This window comes from Trifolium pratense, linkage group LG4 (genome assembly GCF_020283565.1).
Source record: "Trifolium pratense cultivar HEN17-A07 linkage group LG4, ARS_RC_1.1, whole genome shotgun sequence".
NCBI classification, from domain to species: domain Eukaryota; kingdom Viridiplantae; phylum Streptophyta; class Magnoliopsida; order Fabales; family Fabaceae; genus Trifolium; species Trifolium pratense.
The window spans coordinates 46,909,304-46,930,775 of record NC_060062.1 but is presented as its reverse complement, the minus strand read 5'-3'; the positions used below and the strand labels follow the sequence as shown (position 1 = coordinate 46,930,775).

The following is a 21,472-nucleotide window of genomic DNA, read 5'->3' as shown; positions in this document are numbered from 1 at the left end:
CTTATGTATTGAACATTTACTAGTTAATGAAATGTGTTAAGTTTGTTTGATTAAAAAAAAAATTGAAGGAATATTTTTAGTAAAAGGTAATTTTGGTAGAAACTCTCAAATATTGTACAAAAAAAATTTTGAGAGTTTCTACAAAAAAAAAAATATATATTTGAGAGTTTTAAAAAAAAAAGTACCGTATATATAAAATTTGAGAGTTTTTTAAAAAATATATAACATTTGAGATATTTAAGAGTTTCTACCAAAATTACCCTTTATTACAAATATTTCCTCACCTCCCCTTCCCTCCATCTACTTCGAACCAAACATACCCTAAAGGAAAATGCTACTCCATCGATCCTATATATAAGAAAAAGTTTATTTTTTAAATTCATTGTAAAATTGATGTATCTAGATAACATTATAGTCTAGATACATCAACTTTACATTGAATTTAAAAATAAACTTTTTCTTATATATAGGATTGAAGGGAGTATTTAGTAAGAATTTTTTGATGCAAGAAAGAGAAGAATGATACCCACAACCTAAAACAAAAAAATGCAACCGCCGGAAATTGAAAAACCTCGAAATTGCATATATGAAATAAAAATATGAACTTTACGAGAAATTGAAAGAAATGCTTCAAAACGAGTGGTACTATAAGTATAAAAAATAATAGAAATTGATGAAATGCAAAAAACACACATATTAAAACCCTTTTGTAAATTTCGCAAAAAAAAAAAAAAAAAAAAACCTTTTGTAAAAAAAAAACATTTTAAAATTTTTGTAAATTAAAAATCTCATCGCATCTAAAACATCTCATCTCTTTTTTTTTTTTTTTTTACAAAACATCTCTTTTTATTTTGACAAAATGCAATTTAGGAAATTTCTTTAATTTCCATTTTAAAATTTTTGTAAATTAAAAGAGTAATTTAGGAAATTTCTATTTAAAGAAGTCTTGAAATGACATGTTAAATTATTATTACATGTGGACCAATTAAAATTATACACCTTAACAGTGTACCGGTACACGTCCACATAAGATGTGTACCGGAGTGCTCACCTATTTTTAATAGAATTTTTTGTTTTCCTAACTAATACTTCAAATACATGACTCTTATAAGCACTAAATCTAAAAAAACACTTTTATTTTCTTTCTATACTGATGTACAGTATAATTTAGAGAATTGGTTCTATTCCCCCAATAATAAAAAAGATAAAGATATAGTTTTCAAACTAAACCCACCTAAAAACATGAAGGGCTAAATTAGCAAGGTGCACCTTTTCACTTTGGACAAAAAAACCTTCTATTTAAAAATTGGCTTGAGTAGTGGGAAGGGTATTTGTTGTCCAAAGTGAAAATGTGCACCTTACTAATTTAGACCTTCATATTTTTAGATGAGGAATAATAATGTGATATAAAGCAAATCCAACTAGACAACCAAAAGATGTATTTAATATTTGGGGCATTTTCTCATACATTATGTATGCAACTAAATAATACAAAAAACAATCATTCCCCAGTTTGTTCGACTGTTTCTATCTTTGTTCTTTCTTTGGTTTGATGGGTACCGAAAGAAAATTAGATTTACTTTGTGACCCTTAAAAGCAAAGTTGGGTTTGAAACTCATTCTTCTAGGACCAATCTCAAATATCGAAGAGAAAATTGCTTAATTAGGAAGAGAAAAAACACTAAAAGATGGCCTTTATGAAAAGCAGAGAAGTTGTTCACAGTTTTAAAAAAAGAAAAGAAGAAGAAGAAGAAGAGAGAGAAGTGATTCACAAAACAGAAACGTGGGTAAGTGAAAGAAAAGAACGGCGTACATGAATTTTTTAATTAATTAACAATCTCAACCGTAAATTTAATCTAAGGGTCGTTAAGTTCTTCTCTCATCTTTCATTATAAGACATTGCTCTCACTTGAAGTACTCCCTATATATATATATATATATAGGGAGTGTATCTGGTGAGAACTAATAATTATTATGAGAAACGAGAACTATTAATAATAACCACCAGATTAAATTGACGCATCAGATTTAAATTCTCACAATCACATAAAACCTCATGTGATCCTATTTATGCATATTGAAAAATCTTCCTAGCTATATATAATTTTTCCTAAATTATTCGTGTAATCTTTCTTAATTTATTAGTCTATTCAAAAAAAACTTTCTTAATTTATTAGCACCACTCTAGAGACTCCAATTCACTTACAATCGGGATTCAAGCACACATCCGTTACAAACTCACATAGCCTGAAAGTATTGCTAAGAGATTCATATCGCCTTGTGCACCTTTACTTCACCTTCAATGGCACCGTTGCCAACAAAATTATATATGTTTTATTCTTTTGTATTTAAGTTGAGATATTAGTGCCAGTTTTGCTTTTGTTGCCACCTGCAACTTTTGAGATTATTGATTATTAGAAAATTAAATTTTGCCTCATTTTTATAGGAAGCATGAAAACCATTAATCTAAGTAGGGAAGGACAGAGCAAGAGATGAAGAACACGTTTGTGTTAGCATGATATACAAGCATTAATAAATTAGGAAAGATTATAGGAATAAATTAGGAAAGATTGAATATAGAAAGATTTTTCAATATGCATAAATATATGATCACATGAGGTTTTAAGTGAGTGAGAATTTTAATCTGAAGCGTCAATTATATCTGATGATTATTATTAATAGTTCTCATTTCTCATAATAATTATTAGTTCTCACTGGATACACTCCCTATATATATATATATATATATATATATATATATATATATATATATATATATATATATATATATATATATTATTTAAATATGTCATGTGATATAAACCTACACCTAAAAAATAGTTCAATTTAACCCATTTTCAACCCTAATAGTGATTCATGGTCCAAATAAAATCGTAAGATTAGAAAATTGATATGATTTTTGAGTTTCCAAATATAGAAAATACTAATAATGTGTCATGGCCCATGGGGGAGATTTTGTTAAGGAAATAAATATTATAAAATTATGTTAAAATTTTGTGTAATTAATTTCTTACAAATATAAAAATATTATTTTTAATAGAATTTTTTGTTTTCCTAACTAATACTTCAAATACATGACTCTTATAAGCACTAAATCTAAAAAAACACTTTTATTTTCTTTCTATACTGATGTACAGTATAATTTAGAGAATTTGTTCTATTCCCCCAATAATAAAAAAGATAAAGATATAGTTTTCAAACAAAACCAAAAAAACAGTCAAAGATATACTATGTTTTATTCAATAAGGAATAAAATGGTGGTAGCTAGAAATCAGCATAACCTGCCTAACCACTAAGATAGTACAACTTTCAATATTGGACTGCGCTAATAAAACAAAAATAATGGAAGTTTGACTGCACGTAGTCCGTCCATCTGTACCATTCAATCAAAATTAAACGGTCCAAATTTTATAAATCAAATTTTAATTGTTTATAAATAAAAAATTCAAGCTTAAATTTTAGATCTTTCAATTTTAATCTGATGGTGGTTATTAGGTTGACTGCACCTGCAGCAGTCATCATTAGACGATTGCACACAACTTCAATCCCGAAAATAGACACAGGCGATAGATAGGTCCCTCACTTCGAATCCTACCCCGTTAGCATCTCCTATCCGAGATAAGGGATTAGTAGTATGTTAGGTCTTATGTCAAAACAACATATACCAAATATTATTGGAATCTACTTAGGGCCCGTTTGGATTAGTTTATTTTTGAGTTTATGTAAATAGTTTATGCAATTTTTATGTATTATTATAAGCTTGTCAAAGTAGTTTATAATAAAATAGCTTATAAAAATACAATTTTCACTAGTATGAACTTATAAAATAGCATAAAACCTAATTTATATTGCATAAGTTGTTTGCATAAGCTCAAAAATAAGTTAATTCAAACAGACGCTTAGTACCGTAGTTCTTATAATGGAACCCTCCTAACTGTAAAATTTTTAAAAAACAGTAGTATTATTTTAGATTAATCAATTTTTATTTTTTTAAAAAAAGACTAATTAATCTTGGTCAAACTCACCTTTCTCTATAAAATAAAATGGATAGCGAGCTTTATTCTTCATCATTGATAGAGCTTTTGTTCTCAAAGTCCAAAAAAAAACTTGCACAAGAGATGGCTGTCAATCATGAAGACAACAAACCCGTAGGACACAAATTATACAGTGAACTCGCTCACAAATCTCTTCTTCGGAGTGATGCACTATATAAGGTATATCTATACACTCTCCATAGTTATATTTTTTTATTTAAATTTTTTTGTTCACACATCCAAATCTCATATCTCTGTTTCCTAGTATTCTTTTCCGACTAAATTATATTTAAAATAATAAAAATATTGTCCATTTTGTAGTATGTACTTGATACCAGTGTGTTTCCAAGAGAGCACCCGTGTTTGAAGGAGCTCCGTGAGATGACAGATAAACACCCTCGGTAAGACTATGCAAAAATATTTAGTCAAAAACTTGCAAATTTTAGGTGAATTTTGTACATGATTATGGGTAGAGCTTAATATGGGAAAGTGGAATAAATTTTCATATGAATAAGAACCATTGATTATGCAACACATCAAATTTTGTCATCAAGTTCTGTCTAACATGGTTCGATGGTCAGTTATGTCATCAAGTTGTTTCATCCTCTTCCTGATCATAGTTGGGAGGGATTGAACCGTAATTCTTTCTACTAAGTCAAATGTTAAAAACCATTGGATCAACTAACAATTGGTGCAACACATCAAATTCTTGTAACGTAGTAGTTCGTCACAATTAATTTTTTCTGTCCATTAAACTCTTTAATATACACTATTAATGTTGTAATTGAAAAATATAGGAACGTTATGTCTACACCCGCAGATGAAGGACAACTTATAAGCATGCTTGTTAAGCTCATCAATGCAAAGAACACGATGGAAATTGGTGTATATACTGGTTACTCTCTGCTCTCTACTGCTCTTGCTCTTCCCTCTGATGGAAAGGTATGACTCGATAATTTACTATGATCGGAATTAGTTAAAACTTACTTTTGTTTAATTAAGCTGTGAGAGAAAATATACAATAAAAATTAAAGTTTGTTAATATATGGGATAGGGGTTCAGTGAAGTCAGAAATTGACTGCAGTCGGTCACATCTAGACCGTCTGATCAAGATCAGACGGTCCAGATTTTAAGATCAGATTTTATAATTAAAATCTGATCTTAAAGTATGAACCGTCTGATCAAGATCAGACGATCCAGATTTACTGACTGCATGCAATCGACTTCACTGAATCCAAAATGTGCTAAAAGGACACATGTTAAGGTTCCTAAAAGTAATATTTTTGCATTGAAAAATATAAAATTTTGACACTTAAAAAGTTAAATACATAACTTTTAAAAAAGAATATTTTTATATTGAATTCTTTACTGGCATATGCTATAATTACAAACTAAAGAAACAGAGACACACCAAACCAGGGCCCTATCAGAACCCCCAATAATACCACATCTGACGTGGCCAACAAAATACAATAGATTGACACAAAAAATTATTTAGGACACATATGATTTATTTATTTATTTATTTATTAGGTTTTGGCTTTGGACATCAATCGCGAATACTATGAGTTGGGATTGCCTATGATTGAAAAAGCTGGAGTGGCTCACAAGATAGACTTTAGAGAAGTATCTGCTCTATCTTTTCTTGACCAACTTCTTCAAGATGTAAGTGTATTTGCATATTCATCTGCCACCAACTTTATTTCAGTATTTGTTTTTTTTATCCATGCATAATTTACAAACTAAGAATATAAAAATATTCTTATTTTGAATGAAATGCCTGGGGTTGGTACCCCAGTCGAAAAACTTTAGAGCTCAAAGTACTTAGAATACAAAAATTATGTTTAATTGAATTTGTGTCCATTAATTTTGTAGGAAAATAATAAGGAGACATTTGATTTTGTTTTTGTGGATGCTGATAAGGATAATTACTTAAACTATCATAAGAGGGTGATTGATCTTGTGAAAGTTGGGGGATTGATCGGATACGATAATACTTTATGGACGGGATCAGTTGCGCTTCCACCTGATGCACCTATGTTGGAGTTCATTAGGGGTTATCGTGATTATGTGATTGAGCTCAACAAGTATCTAGCTCAAGATTCGAGGGTCGAAATTTGTCAACTCACAGTAGGTGATGGGATTACCCTATGCCGCCGCATTAGTTGATACTTCTTTCGTGATCATTTGTGTGCTTGGAGAATTTAAGTCTCTACTATTTGTATTTAAATTTTTAATGAGGTTATGGCCGTGTATGTTTGAAATAAATTTTATATGTTTTTAGCTTATAAAAATATTATTTAACTTTAAAAGAAATTATAAATTGTTTACATGTTTGAATTTTTAATAGATCTTATAGATGGTCCCTGGTATTGACAATGACATGGTTCAAATTCTACCTTGAACAATTATAAAATGGTCATTAACCACCATTATCAACAATAATTTCTACTTTTCAATTTTTTTCTTTTTAAAAAATATTATATATAGGTTGTTCTATAAAAAAAACATATATAATAAAGATGGTTTCTAATTTAATTTTTTAAAAAAATATATATGTAAAAATAAATGAACTTATGCTATCTCCCATTTTAAATAACAACTGAAATTAAATAACCATAGCATAAAGTAAAATAAGATTATTTCTAAAAATTGATAATAGATAGATTATTCTAATAAATTTATAAAAAATGGTTACATTAGATTAAATATCAACACGTTGAAGTAATAATTCAATTAATTTTTCAAAACTCAAAATTAAAGTAAGTTTCATTTTTCCTATATAATATTTAAAAAGAGGCAATTGTCTCAACAAAAAGCAGACATTTAAAGAGTTAAATATTTCTTGTCCTCTAAATATACCAACTTTAATTTATAGTCCTTTAAATTTTTGGTTACCAATTTTAAATAGAAGTCGACGTCACATATTCGATGTGGTCTTTTTTATAAGATATTTTGTTAAGACCTTAAAATAAAAGTTGACAACCCTTCTTATTTCTTTCTAAAACTGTAACCATATGTCGGCGATAAATTCTAATTGATTCCCTACATCTCTCAATTTTTCTATGAAATCAATCTCTATTTTGGGATGCCTAGCACTAGTCAGCATCTTTTTGGTTAAAAAAAAAAGTCAGAGTGCTCTCCAAAAAAACTAATTTTCCACAAAATATGTATGCTGTCACGTGTTTGCGCTTGGGGCGCCAAAACCAGAAGCTTAATTCTTCCTGTAATTTTCGCTTGGGGAGAAAAACTTTTCGCCTGGGGAGAATATTCCATATAGCATGTAATCAAATTTTCTAACTTCTGTAACTGAGATTTCAAGATATATTCAACAATTCTCCACCTTATCTTTAATTTAATGGTGATCCACCACCGTGTTGCTCTCAATCCTCCTTGAACTCCCCCATTCAAGACACCGGATCAAATCATGATTTAGAATTCTCATTAATGAAACTATTACTTTAAACTTTTAATTTAAGTAATATAATTATTAATTAATGGTTTAAATAAAAATAAAATTAATTAATTTACAATATATTTATAATATACTGTAATTAATTAAAAGTAAAAAATAATTATATATCAAATAAATTATCCAATAAATTATATATACGGAGTATTAAGTTTTTAGTCTAAGGATAGTTTTGTACTTTTGCGATTAATAACATTTCTCTCATCTTATTTTCTATTCAACCAAATAAAAGAAAATAAAGAGAATATAATTCTTTCTCTTCTATTTCTCTCATTTTTCTCTTATACCAATCAATATGAAAACTCTACTGTATTTCTCATCTGTTTCTCTCTCTCACCTATTTCTCTCTTCTCACTTTCTTTTCACAATCATACACACCTTAAAGGAAAAGAAGAAACCGATGGCAAAACCCTTATCTATCCCTTTGAGTTTTTTTTTTTTTTTGACAAAATCTATCCCTTTGAGTTAAAACTTTTTTATATGAATTTATTCACGCTCTTACCTCAATTAAGCAGTGAATTTCTGAGTTTAGACGAGTTCTTTAAAATTATGTGTTCTTTCTTGTTGCTAAGTTTCTCTCTAACTTGTTTTTCTTCGTTTTTCCTGAATTACTCTTCCATACCCCCTTTTATTACTAACACAACACCACCCTCCTTTCCTACTCCCACCTCCTTTATCTAAATTTCTTCAAAGACTATTCTCTCTCATCTCTTTTCTTGTTTTTAATTTTTAAAATCAATTAAAATTCTATTTACTATTTTTCTTCATTACCTCACTACTAGTCGGGTCAGTCACACATTTTCAATTTTAAATGGATTGGGACGGATGGGTTCAGTTTTCTAAATTCAACCTAGTGGTAAGTAAAACCGCCCGAGTAATTACATAAACTATAAGCTTTTGTTTTATAATATATAAAGGAAAATGTTAACATGTGCACCAAAGGCACATGTTAAGAAGATAAATGTGGTAAACATTAAATGTTAAGTTTGTGAATTCAACTCTTTAAACATCAAATATTTTGTATCATTAAATGCTATATTTCCTTTTTAGGTAACTTAACATGTGCCTTTGGTGCACATGTTAACATAACCCATATATAAAACATGATGAAGCGCCTCAACATATCTCGAGACACACTTTCTCAAAACTTGTTAAAGTTTGTTTCCTTGGAAAGTGGAAACAGAAAACCACTAGCAGCAACACAAACTCAATATTTCTTCCTCTTGTCCTCTTTTTTGTATTTCATCATCATCACTATCATCTTTTTTCTTTCTTTTTCATCATATCTTAATTTATTTTCTGTATTTTTGTTATTTTGTTGTTTAAGTTTTGTTTTTGTATTATTGGTAGATGCTTGAATCTTGATAATATAAATCTAAACATTCTTTTCTTCAGTTTATGTAAATAAAATTTGTTTGGTTCAAAACTGAATAAGCCGTCTTGTTAAACCACCAATCAGCACAAACCAAACCCGTAAAAACCAAACGTCAAAAAAGAATTGGATTGGATATTATTATTATTATTATTATTATTATTATTATTATTATTATTATTATAACTAGTTTAAAGACCCATGCATTCGCACGGATCTATTGATTTTTATTCGATATTTGAATTTGTTATTATATTAATGTAGAAAATTTATTTAAAATTAAATATTTAAAAATTTGTTATATAATATTTTTAAAATATAAGTGGAATTATTGTGTTGATTATTTCTTGTAAACTTATTTATTCAATTTTTTTTTGTTTCAATAACAAATAATAGTCCCGTGTATATTTTTAATTAAAAATTAGAAAATTTATTAGAAATATTTAGGGTAATTTAGTAAGTTTGATACTAATTAACTTTATTATATTATTAATTGTTAGTAGTAAACTTTGTTGTAATAATTTTTATGTTTCGTTTATTAAAAAAAATTGTTTATGTTTCTTTTTTTTATGAAAAATATTGTTTATATTTTTTTTATAGAGTATTTTTTTTTATTTCTATATTCCTATTTTTACGGGGTTTCTTGTTATTTTTTCTATATTCTTTAATATTTTTTTTTATTGACTAAACTTTCTATAATTTTTTTATTGTTTTTCCACTATTTTTATGTATAGATTGTTTTTGTTTTGTTCCTATCTATAATCTGTTTTGTTCCTATTTTTAAGAGTATCACATCTTTCTATATTTTTTTAATATTTTTTTAGTGAAATTACAATGAAGGGTATAAAACTTGCAACATGGTTAAAAGTAATAAGGATAAATTAATAACTTTGGTAGTAATCGATTTTAATATATTAGTAATAGACTAGACTAGCTAGATGGTATTTTTAAGCAGGAACCTGCCCTACCCAATCTCTTGTCCACCCTAATCCTCTCTTCTCAAAACCAATATAGACCTACTAACAGGTTTTCGCTGATATGAACAAGTTGATCAAGTGGTGCATGGTGCACCACTTGTCAATAACTCTATGACGAATAGAAATTTTATAAAATTCACCGTTGGATTGAAACTTTATATGATATAGACCATCCATACAAATTTTTAGAAAAATTGAAAATCATTTGATATGTTATTGAGACCCATCAAAATTAACGGTATTTAATAAAAACTCATAAACCGTTAATTTTGATGGGTCTCAATAACACATTTCTTCCATCTAAAAAATTCAGTTCCTTCTAGCTAAAAAAAAATACAGGTTCCAACCATATGAATAACATTGTTATAAACCATGCATCTAAATAGAAAACCATATAAAAAACACGAGAAACCAAAACTAACTTGACAACATACACAATACAATTAGTCCTAATCATATTTGAATGTGTTCAGAAATTCAAAAGAGATACCTTGCTGTTTGGGGGAGCTCTTTTAGAAGAACATGAAAAAAAAAAAATAATGAAATGAGTCAGTCTCAACAATCAAAACAAACCTAACTAAAAAGGAGCAATTTTTGCTCCTTCAATTTCTGCTTGAATTCTAATTCTAATAATATTGAATTCTGAATCTAAAATCAAAACAAAAACATAAATACTCAAATACCAAACATCAGCTAAATACTACTAAAATACAATCGATTAAAGTTCAGAAAACTTACTCAATCAAATCCTAATTTGTGAACCTGGACAAACAATAACATTCCAAACAACAACAAAAAAATCAGAATATGAAATCAAATGATGAAATAAGGAAGGGATTGAGAAGCAAGTTGAAACCTTTCTACTTTAAGAAGCTGAAGAAAACACCACACGATGCCGTTTGATGGTTCTTGAAACCGTTTCTTCAAACAGGTCGGAGGGTACGACTCTAATTTGTGATTCAATCGATCATGCTCTTTTCCCTTTATGTGAAGGAGGCGTGAGGAGCTTCAAGGAAACTGAAAGAAGAGGGAGAGAAAGAGAGAAAGCTGAAGAGAGAAGAATTGAAAACTAAGAAAGAAAGTGACTCATGATATTGAAAAAGAGTGGGAGAAATTGAATTTTGAATTTTGAAATTGATTCAGAAAACAACAGTATTAGCAGCATGAGCTCTGCAATATTTGGCTTGAGAGAGACAGATGAAAGGGACGGGTCAAGCTGCTTCTGAAGCATGAAGTTCTTTTTTTTTTTGGCCTCAAGTAAATGCAATAAACGAACTGGGTTATGTTGGGCCAAGCAGCAATGAACTGATGTTTTTGGCCCATTCGTAAGGAACTTGAAGGAGGGAAAAAAGGATTCAAAATGGTGCCAGAAGAAGTAAACTTTTTGTCATTTTGTCCACCTGGGATTTCTTCTGCAGCCCTATGTGATTGACACCTGGCAAAAATTACCTTATAGCTGTGTTCAATTTGTGTAGTTAGAATGATGTACTACTATTTATTGATACTTCTACTCCAATAATTTGACTAAACACAAAGTTGCCCCATAGAAGAAACCACGAGGGAAACGTGGAGAAATAATGTTTGTATATAAATAATTAGATCAACTATATGTGTTAATATTTTAAGAGTATAATTGTTGTGCATTATCGGTGTAATTTTTTTTTACAAATATATCTAATGACGCGTTGTCACATCATTTAATGAATGTGACACATCATATATTTTTAATTATTACCATACATGATGTGTCGGTATATTATTGGACGCATGTGCAAAATAACTTTATATATACCGACGTTGCATATAAATTAAATTCATATTTTAATTATAAAAAATGAAGAAAAGTTGATCGATGGTTAAGATGTATAAATTGAGATAAATTCTTTATCAAAAAAAAAAATTGAGATAAATTGAGGAAAAAAGTTGAGAGTATCTTTCTCGGAAACGAGCATGTTACAATATTGATTACTATTGAAATATAGCTCTTGCCTCATCTGTTTTATCCTCTATTCCTACTTACTATATGCAGATTGCGTGGCTTCCCCAAAGCATTTGTGACAATATTGATCAAGTTACTCGCAACTTTATTTGGCGTGATGCTAATAACAAAGGCATACACCTTGTGAGTTGGAAGAAAATCGCTTGTCCCAAAAAGCTTGGCGGGTTGGGTTTGAGATCGGCTAGAGATGCAAATACTTGCCTTCTTGGAAAGCTTGTTTGGGACATTCTCCAGTCCAAAGACAAACTTTGGGTAAATATTTTCTCTCACCGTTATGATGCAGGTGTCAAAATTCTGCACGCTATTGACCATCAAGGAAGCTCTTCCACTTGGTCTGCCATCATCCGTGCAAAAACCGTCCTCCGTGAAGGATTTACATGGCGTGCCAGTTCGGGCTCATCATCCTTTTGGTTCTGTCCCTGGACTGTTCTTGGTTGTTTCTCTAAACTGGTTCCATACATAGATATTCATGACTTGCAGTTAACCGTCAAAGATGTTATTAGTAGCAACAACCCTCACTCTCAAATACTGTATACTAATCTCCCACATATGGCTCTCGACATCATCAACAACACTCACACCATCTTTAATGACCAAATTGAAGATGCTTTTATTTGGTCTAACAATAAGAATGGTGTCTACACCGCTAAAAGTGGCTATGATTGGATCTTGTCCCGCACGGAACAGGTTCAACCATCCCCTCACACTTGGTCTTGGATTTGGAAGTTAAAAGTTCCGGAGAAAATCAAATTCCTGATTTGGCTCGCCTGTCATGACAGTGTCCCTACCCTTATGTTGCTTCATCATCGAAACATGGCTCTCTCCTCTACTTGTCCTCGTTGTGGGCACCATCAAGAATCCTTTCTCCACTGTGTTAGAGACTGCAATTTCTCTCGATCTATTTGGCTCAGCATGGCTTTTACCACCGATAATTTCTTCACATCTACCTCCACTCATGATTGGCTCAAAGAGGGATGTTTCAGCCCTCAAAGTCGCAGTTTTTCAGCGGGCTTATGGTGGATTTGGAGACATAGAAATTTAATGTGTTTGAGCAATGAAACTTGGTCGTATGTTCGCCTTTCTTTTAACATCCACAACATGGTTGAAACTCTAAAGGCTAGCTTCCCTTCCACTGACAACAATGCTACAACAGACCGATTTGTTAAATGGAATAATAATAATTTCTCGGGAATTATCCTCAATGCTGACGGCAGCTGTTCGGGGACACCAGCTAGAGCTGGTTTCGGATGTGTCATCAGGAACAACAATGGTCTGTACTTGGCTAGAGCTTCGGGTTTCATTTCAGGCTCCGCTGACATTCTTCTCGCAGAACTCAGCGCTATATTCCATGGATTAAAACTGGCTAAAGACTTGGGTTTCAATCAGTTATCTTGTTACACCGACTCACTTACCTGCATAAATCTCATCCAAGGCACCTCCTCTTCTTACCATGTCTATGCTGTTCTTATTCAAAATATTAAAGATATTTTGTTACAAGGTACCATCTCTTTGTGTCACACTCTCCGAGAGGGCAACCAATGTGCTGACTTCCTAGCAAAACTGGGTGCTTCTTCAAATGATGAATTTTTAATCCATACCTCTCCTCCGGCTGGCCTCTTGAACTACCTCAATGCAGACGCTACAGGAACTCTCTTCATGAGAGAATAGTTTTTCTTTTTCTTTTTCTTTTTTTCTTTCTCATTTAGCTTTGTAACCAAAAAAAAAAAAAAGAGTTGTAGTTGAACAATATATACGTGAGAGAATCCATAAATATAATGTCTTAAAATTTTGAGTGAAGATTTAGCGTCAAAGTCACTTGTGTGGTGTGAAAGTAACGGGACTAGAATTATATTGATTAAGGAGACCAGGAGAGATTTGTAAAAGTCATTTGTGTGGAAGTGTCAAAGTCACTAAGGCTCCGTTTGATATAATGGAAAGAAAGTAGAAGGAAAAAAATTACCCAAATTAATGCATGATTTTGGACTAACTTTTGTTCAAATTCATGCATTGATTTGCGTAATTTTTTTTCCTCACACTTTCTTTTCACTCAACCAAACAGACTATAAGTACGGTATGGCTCCGTTCCAAAATATAAGCAAAAGTTGGTCAACAAAAGTGAATGTATTTGGTCCAAATTAATCTTTAACCAAATACATCAAATTTCTTTGACTGATTTTTGCTTATATTTTGGGACGAAGAGAGTATTTTGTTTTTCCGTCTTAGTGCGGAGTATTATTGTCTCATCTTAGTGCGGTGTTTATTTGTATCACTTTTAAGGATTAAGTTTAATCTAGTGCTGGTTCAAAAAAAAAAAGTTTAATCTAGTGCAGATTAAATAATTGGTTTTGGTGTCATCAATGCACATATTTGGAGGCATGAATATTTCAAACACTTCAATATTCCATCCGTCTCAAAATTATTGTCACAATTTGACCGTGTGCACTATTTATACAAACTACTTTGACCATATTTTTTTACTAATGTATAAAGATAAAGATTAGCATATGAGATCTTGTTAGATTTGTCTCGATGAGTACTATCAAAATATCATTTTTTCATAATTTTTAATAACACACAACTAAAAATATTAATGATCAAAATTGTGCATCGGCAGGTGTGCAGTAGCAAAATGTGACAATTATTTTGGGACGGATGGAGTATAATGTATGCAATTTTCCTTTTTATGCTATTAACATTGATGTTGTAAATTTTTTCGTAAATTCATTCGTGACCATAAAACAAAAAAAGGGGATAAAACAGAAGAAAAAAAAATAGAGTATTGAGGAACAATAATATAAATAGATTTTCGGAGCCCTTAACCATTTGGTCTTTGGTATACCTTTGGTTTAAAAAATAAATGTGTCTTAACAACATATGTGTATTTACCCACTTTTTAATTATTATTTGCTAAGATATTCTCTCTATTCATTTTTTTTAAGTATCACTTTTGACCACTTCACGCAGTGCATAATTTTGATCGTTAATATCTTTAATTATTAATTCTAAAAAATTATAAAAAAATTATATTTTAAAAATATTATAGAGACAAATTAAACAACGTCTTACATGCTAACAATTATATATATTTTTAAAAATAATTAAATGTATGTATTTAATAAATGCAATATTGCACATGTTAAAGCAACCAAAAAATTATTTAATTATTTTTTAATTATAACTTGCTAACCTCCCGAAAAAAGAAGTGAAAATAATTGGCAAATCCCACTCACATATGTGTCTTAGGAGGAGGATATGTACTCTATTTATAGCCTAATTTCATTCTCATTCTCATCATAACTTATTTCATTCATTGCTCTAATACATTATGACAGGCATTCGACTTATCTCAACTACTACAATCCAAGCAACAAAACATGATGAGAACAACTCAACACACAAAAAAATAGATTTAACTCCATGGGATCTAACATTACTCAAAATTGAAACAATCCAACAAGGCCTTCTTTTCCATAAACCCAAAACAAACCAAATCCAACATCTTAAACAAACACTTTCCACCACTCTCAACTTCTTCCCACCTCTCACCGGTCGTCTTGTAATAACACGACACGACGAACATAACAAAGCCTCATGTTCTGTCATTTGCAACAATGTTGGTGCATTGTTCGTCCACGCTATAGCAGAAAACACTACCATCGCGGACATTACTCAACCCAACTATGTACCTCCCATTGTTCACGCATTATTCCCACTCAACGGAGTTAAAAACTACGAAGGCACAACTCAACCGGTTCTTGCAGTTCAAGTAACAGAGTTAATCGACGGCATTTTCATTGGTTTCGCAATTAACCACCTTGTTGCAGACGGTAAGTCATTTTGGCTTTTCGTTAATTCTTGGGCCGAAATCTCTCGTGGTTTCAATAAACCAACCAAAATCCCTACTTTTGAACGTTGGTTTCCAGACGACATTAACCGTCCCATACAGTTTCCTTTCACAGAGGATGCACAAAAGAAACAACGTGAAATTCCACCAATTCGACTCTTCCACTTCACAAAAGAAAAAGTTGCACAACTCAAATCAAAAGCTAATGCAGAGATTGGTCATAGTAGTACTAATAATACTGATAAAATAATAATAATATCTTCATTTCAAGCGCTTATAACTCACATTTGGCGTTCAAGTGCGAGTAAGCAACATGCCGAACCAGGAGAAGAGACTAGTTTTGCCTTAGTGATGGATTGTAGGACAAGAATGTGTCCAAATTTGGGAGAAAATTATTTTGGAAATACAAGAGTGTTTGAAATTGTAACAATGAAAACTAAGGAACTAATGGAAGGTGGGATTGGCAAGGTTAGTATGGAAATAAACAAGGTGATTAGTACACAATCTCATGAGAAGATAATGAATCAATACGAGTCTTGGTTGAAAACACCAATTATAATTGTGCCGGGTATGCTGTCTAGAAGTAATGTGTTGATGGCAAACAGTTCACCAAGGTTCGATGTTTATGGTAATGACTTTGGTTGGGGTAAGCCAATAGCAGTTAGAAATGGTGTTGGAAATAAAAGTATTGGTAAAGTTACTGTGTTTGCTGGGTTTGAACAAGGTAGTATTGATGTTGAACTTTGTCTTCCTTATGATGTTTTGGAAGCTTTGGGAAATGACCAATTGTTCTTGGATGCTATGTCTGTCTAATTTCTAATGCCTCCAGATGGATTTGTGCCTTGGAAGCTACACTTGTTTTGCAATAATTGATAGCTTCTTGTGTTTTTTTCATTTCTAATGGCTATGTACTATGTATGTATGTATCTCTACCTTTTGCTTTAATTTCGGTTGTTTGTATGCATGTTTGTGGAATCAATTTGATTCACTCAAAATTTATGGGTGTGCGTCACCCTCTAAAAACTTCTTCACATCTCTTGAATAAAGAATGAGCTTGAAAATTATAGCTATCACATTGCTTCCTGGTGACATGCACTAGTCAGTAGCACTTTAAACTTATATTTGACTTAATTTAAATATTTGCTTCGTGAAGGTGCAGTTGTAATGGGATGAGCGTGAGAGAAGTCTATATGTGTTGTAAAACTTTTTACATAGTAATAATTCTCTGATTGTCGATTTAGGCAATTGTCGTGGTTTTTTCTCCGATTTTAGAATTTTCATGTTATATATTTGTGTCATGACTGTGTTTATTTTTCTTTTCCAACTCTATTATTTACTAACAATATTGGTATCAAGAGCTTCGGTTCGAAGAGAATTCTCACATTGTTTAGTGTATGGGGGAGACCAAGGCTATTGGATCTAGATTCTTTGTTTTTAGATGCACCAAGTTAGTAACTTATACCAGACTTAGTTTAAATATTTGTTTTGTAAGAGTGCAGTTGTACCAGGGTGAAAGTTAGAGAAGTCTATGTGTTGTAAAAAATTTCACATAGTAATAATTATCTAGTTGTCGGTTTAGACAACGCCACAACTGTCGTAATTTTTTTTTTCGATTTAGAATTTCCATGTTATATTCTTGTGTTATGGTTGTTTTTATTTTTCTTTTCCAACTCTAACAATATAAGCATTAGGCACACACAAAAACACATTTTGTTTTAACAATTTAAATTAAAATTGATAAAAAAATATTTAACATTTTGGAAATACGTCTCATTATATGTGTACTTGAATACTATTTGATATTTGGTCTTTGTAATCATAGAATTATTGCTCCTCATTTCGTTACTTTTTCAGTTTGTCTAGATATTGGGTTTGAGTGTGAGGCTGTGAGCCCGTTCTTTGCACACAGACAGACTCTAGTGCTTGTTACTTTACCTGTGGTCACAGACAGACTCTAGTGCTTGTTACTTTACATGTGGTCTGTGGGTGTTGTGGTAGTACTATATTTTATTCGTACAATCATGGACGGATCCAGAAATTTATAAAATAGAGGGCCGAAAAATGTAATACTTCCTCAGTCTTTAATTTTTTTTGTCTTTTAACCTTTGAGCACACATGTTAAAAAAAATTACATTATAAGGTTAGAACTTTTTTTTACCCTTAATTCATTTGACGCGTACTTTTAATTTTTATAAGTATACAAATTAAAGGAAAAGTTCTTAGTTAGATTGTTTGAGAGAACTTGAACTTAATTCATGTGTGTAAGATAATTTTTAGTTAACTTTTACTTACTTTTTGACTGAACTTCAAATTACTAGAATCTCAAAATAGTTAACAACCAAAAATTAATTAAACTAAAATATATTTGATTATTATACACACAAAGTTGGACACATCTAATTTAATTCTATCACTAAACAGAACAATTGCAAGCTTGGAATCATGGTTGTATATTATTAGTAGTATTATATATCATTATCATTATGAAGTATATGATAACAAGAGGGAGGGGCCCAAGCCCCTGCTTGCCCCTCTGTAAATCCGTCCCTGCGTACACTTGAATGATTTTGATTAAACACAAGATTCCCCATAGAAAAAAAAACCACGAGGGACGCGAGCACATTACATTGAAGATACATCTTAAAATTGTTGGATTTTAATTGAGTGGTTAAGTTTCACATTGATTATGAATGCAAAGAAAATGATTTTAAGTGCGAGTGGTTAAGTTTTACATTAGGGTTTCAATTGTGAGTAAGCAACAGATTGAACAAGAAGAAGAGACTAGCTAGTTTTGTATTTGTCATAGATTGTAGGACAAGAATGTCTCCAAATAGGGGAGAGAATTATTTTGGAACTGCAGGAATGGATGGAACTGTAACAATGAAAGCAGGGGAACTATGGCAAAGTTGGTATGGAAATGAACAAGGTGATTGCTACACAATCTCATGAGAAGTTAATGAGTCGTCATGAGAGTTGGTTGAAAACACCTATGCTAATGGTGCCGGGTTGTATAAAAGTAATGTGTTGTTTGCAAATAGTTCACCAAGGTTCAATTTTTATGGTAATGACTTTGGTTGGGGTAAGTCTATGTCTGTGTAATATGGGTGCCTTGAAAGCAGCACATGTTTTGCAATATTTGACAACTTCGGCTTCGGCATGAGGAGACACATAAACGAGTTATAACCTTATAAGCTCATTTTGATAAAAAAAAATGAGTGCTTGTTTGATAACAGTTTTTCAAAAAGAGCTTATAGTTTATTTTACTAGTTTATAGCTTTTATCTTTTAAACTTTGTTTAACTTATGAATTTATAGCTTATCATTTTTTCTTCTAATTTTACTCCTGTCATCTTAATTAAAAAAAATTAAATACTAATTAAACATATTTTTTATGTCATTTTTCATACTTATAAGTTAATTCAACCACTAATTTTACTAAACACTACAAATTCAATCAGTTAGCTTAAAAGTTATTCACTATAAGTTCATCCGCTATAAGCTAACTTATCAGTTTCGAATCTCGATTGTCTCTACTAACTGAGCTCACAACAAATACAACAATCTACAAACACACCCAAAAGCAAAAGATTCTCGAGGTAAAGTCCCACGACGACACAAATTATCCTTCATCATAACATTGGAAAACACCCTCCAAACAAATAATGACACTTTCAATGGAACCACCGGCGGAACTAGGGTGGGCCGCGACCACCCTCGAAAAAATAGGAAATTACTAATATACCCTTGATTTTATTATAAAATAAACAATTATATTAGATATATATTTAGTTACGCGTCCAAATGCAAAATGTAAGAGCTAGCCTAGTGGCTCGTAGCATGCCATAACATAGTTAAGTTGTTCGATTTTCTTTTCCTTTTTCTTTAAAAAAAAAACAATTTTGATATCCATATGCATATATCAATACAAAAGAAGAATAATTTATATTTTTTTTTTCAAAAAATATATAGATATATCAATATAAAAGAAGCACAATTTCTATTTTTTTTCAAAAAATATATTATTTAGAGATACACAATTAAATTTTTTAATGACCAAATTTGTGCTTATTATGACTTAATTTTTTGTATGAAATATAAATTTGTGCTTAGAGTTTAATGAGGACTAATGGGATGATTTGGCAGAATAAACATGTACTATTAATGTAAAATTATTTTACATTATCGGTGCAAATTTTATTTTTTCTTTAATTTATACATTATAAATTTTTTCTCGGCCCACCCCAACTTTTTTTCGCAGTTCCGTCACCGAATGGAACCGCTTTATTCCAAACAAAATGGGGCGAACTCTTGACTCGTCCTCTCCACGAGTAAGCAAAAATAAGCTTCTTTGACTGAGTAATCCTCCTCAATATGGTCAATCCTTCACGACCACTGATACTTCACATTAACCTGCAAAATAACGTTATCCAACAAAGAACAACTCTCCTAAGCAAACAACATTCTTCTCCACCACCAACATATTTCAACCACTAACACATCAAAATCAACCGATAAACTTTGTAATATACTAAAACGCATCCCTAAAGGCCTCTCACTCAACCAAGAGTTTCTAAGAAAAAGACTCATCTCCATTACTGATAATTTTTTTTTATTACCATGATATTGGTACGAAGTTTTCACCGATGTTAGCGATGACTACACGAGGCGGGTTCTTCTCTCTCAACAGAATTTTCTCCATTCGCATAAGTGAGAAATCGAATCACTGACCACATACTTAAGGGGATCAAAATCATTACCACTTGAATTGAATCAATTCATTGTTTGTCAAATAATTATCAAAACCAATCAATTGTCTTTCCCATTACTCATATCTAAATAGAGCACAAGTAAACTTCTTTTACTTATTTTATTTTTTATTTTATATCTCAACCGTTAGATTGATTTAACAGTTATAATAAAGTTATAGATATTTCAACGCTTGAAGATTTAGCTTGACAATGTCACAACTCACAAGATATAATGCAAAATTTCTTCAAAAAAAAAAAAGAAGAAGATATCAATGCAAAATATTTCTTTCAAAATTCCCACAAACATGTGTTCCACAATGTCTTTGAAAAATAATTTTATTTTCATTGCTAAACTTCTTGGGTACTACCCGAAATTTTTTTATTTAAATATAAATCCATTTCTCTTTTATAATAAAAAAAACTCAAAATTTTAATTCATGACCATTACCAACTTGTATTCTTATTTTATTATTTTTTGGTACAACAACTTGAATTTTTATACTATTATTTTTTAAAAACAATTAAAATGAAATATGATGTGTTTGATTAATTCAAAAAACAAAAGTAGACTTGTAAAACACATATGCCATTCTTTTTTTATGAAAAAAATGGAAGGTGAATGGATAATGCCTCAATTAAAGATAGAGAAGATCTTAAACCTTTTAAATTCTTCCAAAAATATTAGTGGGATACAAACTCAGAATCTCCTATATTCAAAACCTATTTTTCTTTGTCAAAAAATAAAAAAAAAAAACTTATTTTTCATCACAAATGTCATAATTCACAAGACACTTGAAGTTTTTTTTTAAAGGACAAGACACTTGAAGTTAAACACATATTGCCATTTCAATTTTGGTGGACTAATTTATTATTTTTTTTAAAAAAAAATGTGTTGCCATTATAAACCCAAATTATTACTAATAGTTAAATATTTTTTCTTATCACACAAAAAAAAAAGTTAATACCACAGTTTGATCCCTCGCAACTGCAATCGGGAAGGGCTGAAA

The 21,472-nt window shown here is 30.7% G+C and overlaps 2 protein-coding genes across 2 annotated transcripts; both read left to right on the top strand.

Annotated features, from left to right (window-relative positions):
- Positions 1–3,893: 3,893 nt before the first annotated feature.
- On the top strand, positions 3,894–6,370 carry LOC123920948 (caffeoyl-CoA O-methyltransferase 5-like). The gene is made up of 5 exons (XM_045973309.1): positions 3,894–4,234; positions 4,376–4,455; positions 4,852–4,996; positions 5,588–5,719; positions 5,930–6,370. The coding sequence occupies exons 1-5, from the start codon at positions 4,064–4,066 to the stop codon at positions 6,221–6,223; spliced, it is 822 nt and encodes a 273-aa protein (XP_045829265.1). The 5' UTR covers positions 3,894–4,063; the 3' UTR covers positions 6,224–6,370.
- An 8,800-nt stretch (positions 6,371–15,170) lies between these two features.
- LOC123881949 (uncharacterized acetyltransferase At3g50280-like) lies at positions 15,171–16,963 on the top strand. The gene has a single exon (XM_045930725.1). It carries the CDS (start codon positions 15,200–15,202, stop codon positions 16,529–16,531), a length of 1,332 nt encoding a protein of 443 aa, XP_045786681.1. The 5' UTR covers positions 15,171–15,199; the 3' UTR covers positions 16,532–16,963.
- The last annotated feature ends 4,509 nt before the right edge of the window (positions 16,964–21,472 follow it).

What these genes read in the sequence shown, in the direction of transcription:
- LOC123881949 (XM_045930725.1), top strand. Translation starts at nt 15,200, where the DNA reads ATGACAGGCATTCGACTTATCTCAACTACTACAATCCAAGCAACAAAA.
- LOC123920948 (XM_045973309.1), top strand. Translation starts at nt 4,064, where the DNA reads ATGGATAGCGAGCTTTATTCTTCATCATTGATAGAGCTTTTGTTCTCA. An exon ending in ATGACAGATAAACACCCTCG is followed by an intron (nt 4,456 to 4,851) that starts GTAAGACTATGC and finishes TGAAAAATATAG; the next exon opens with GAACGTTATGTCTACACCCG. An exon ending in TTGACCAACTTCTTCAAGAT is followed by an intron (nt 5,720 to 5,929) that starts GTAAGTGTATTT and finishes TTAATTTTGTAG; the next exon opens with GAAAATAATAAGGAGACATT.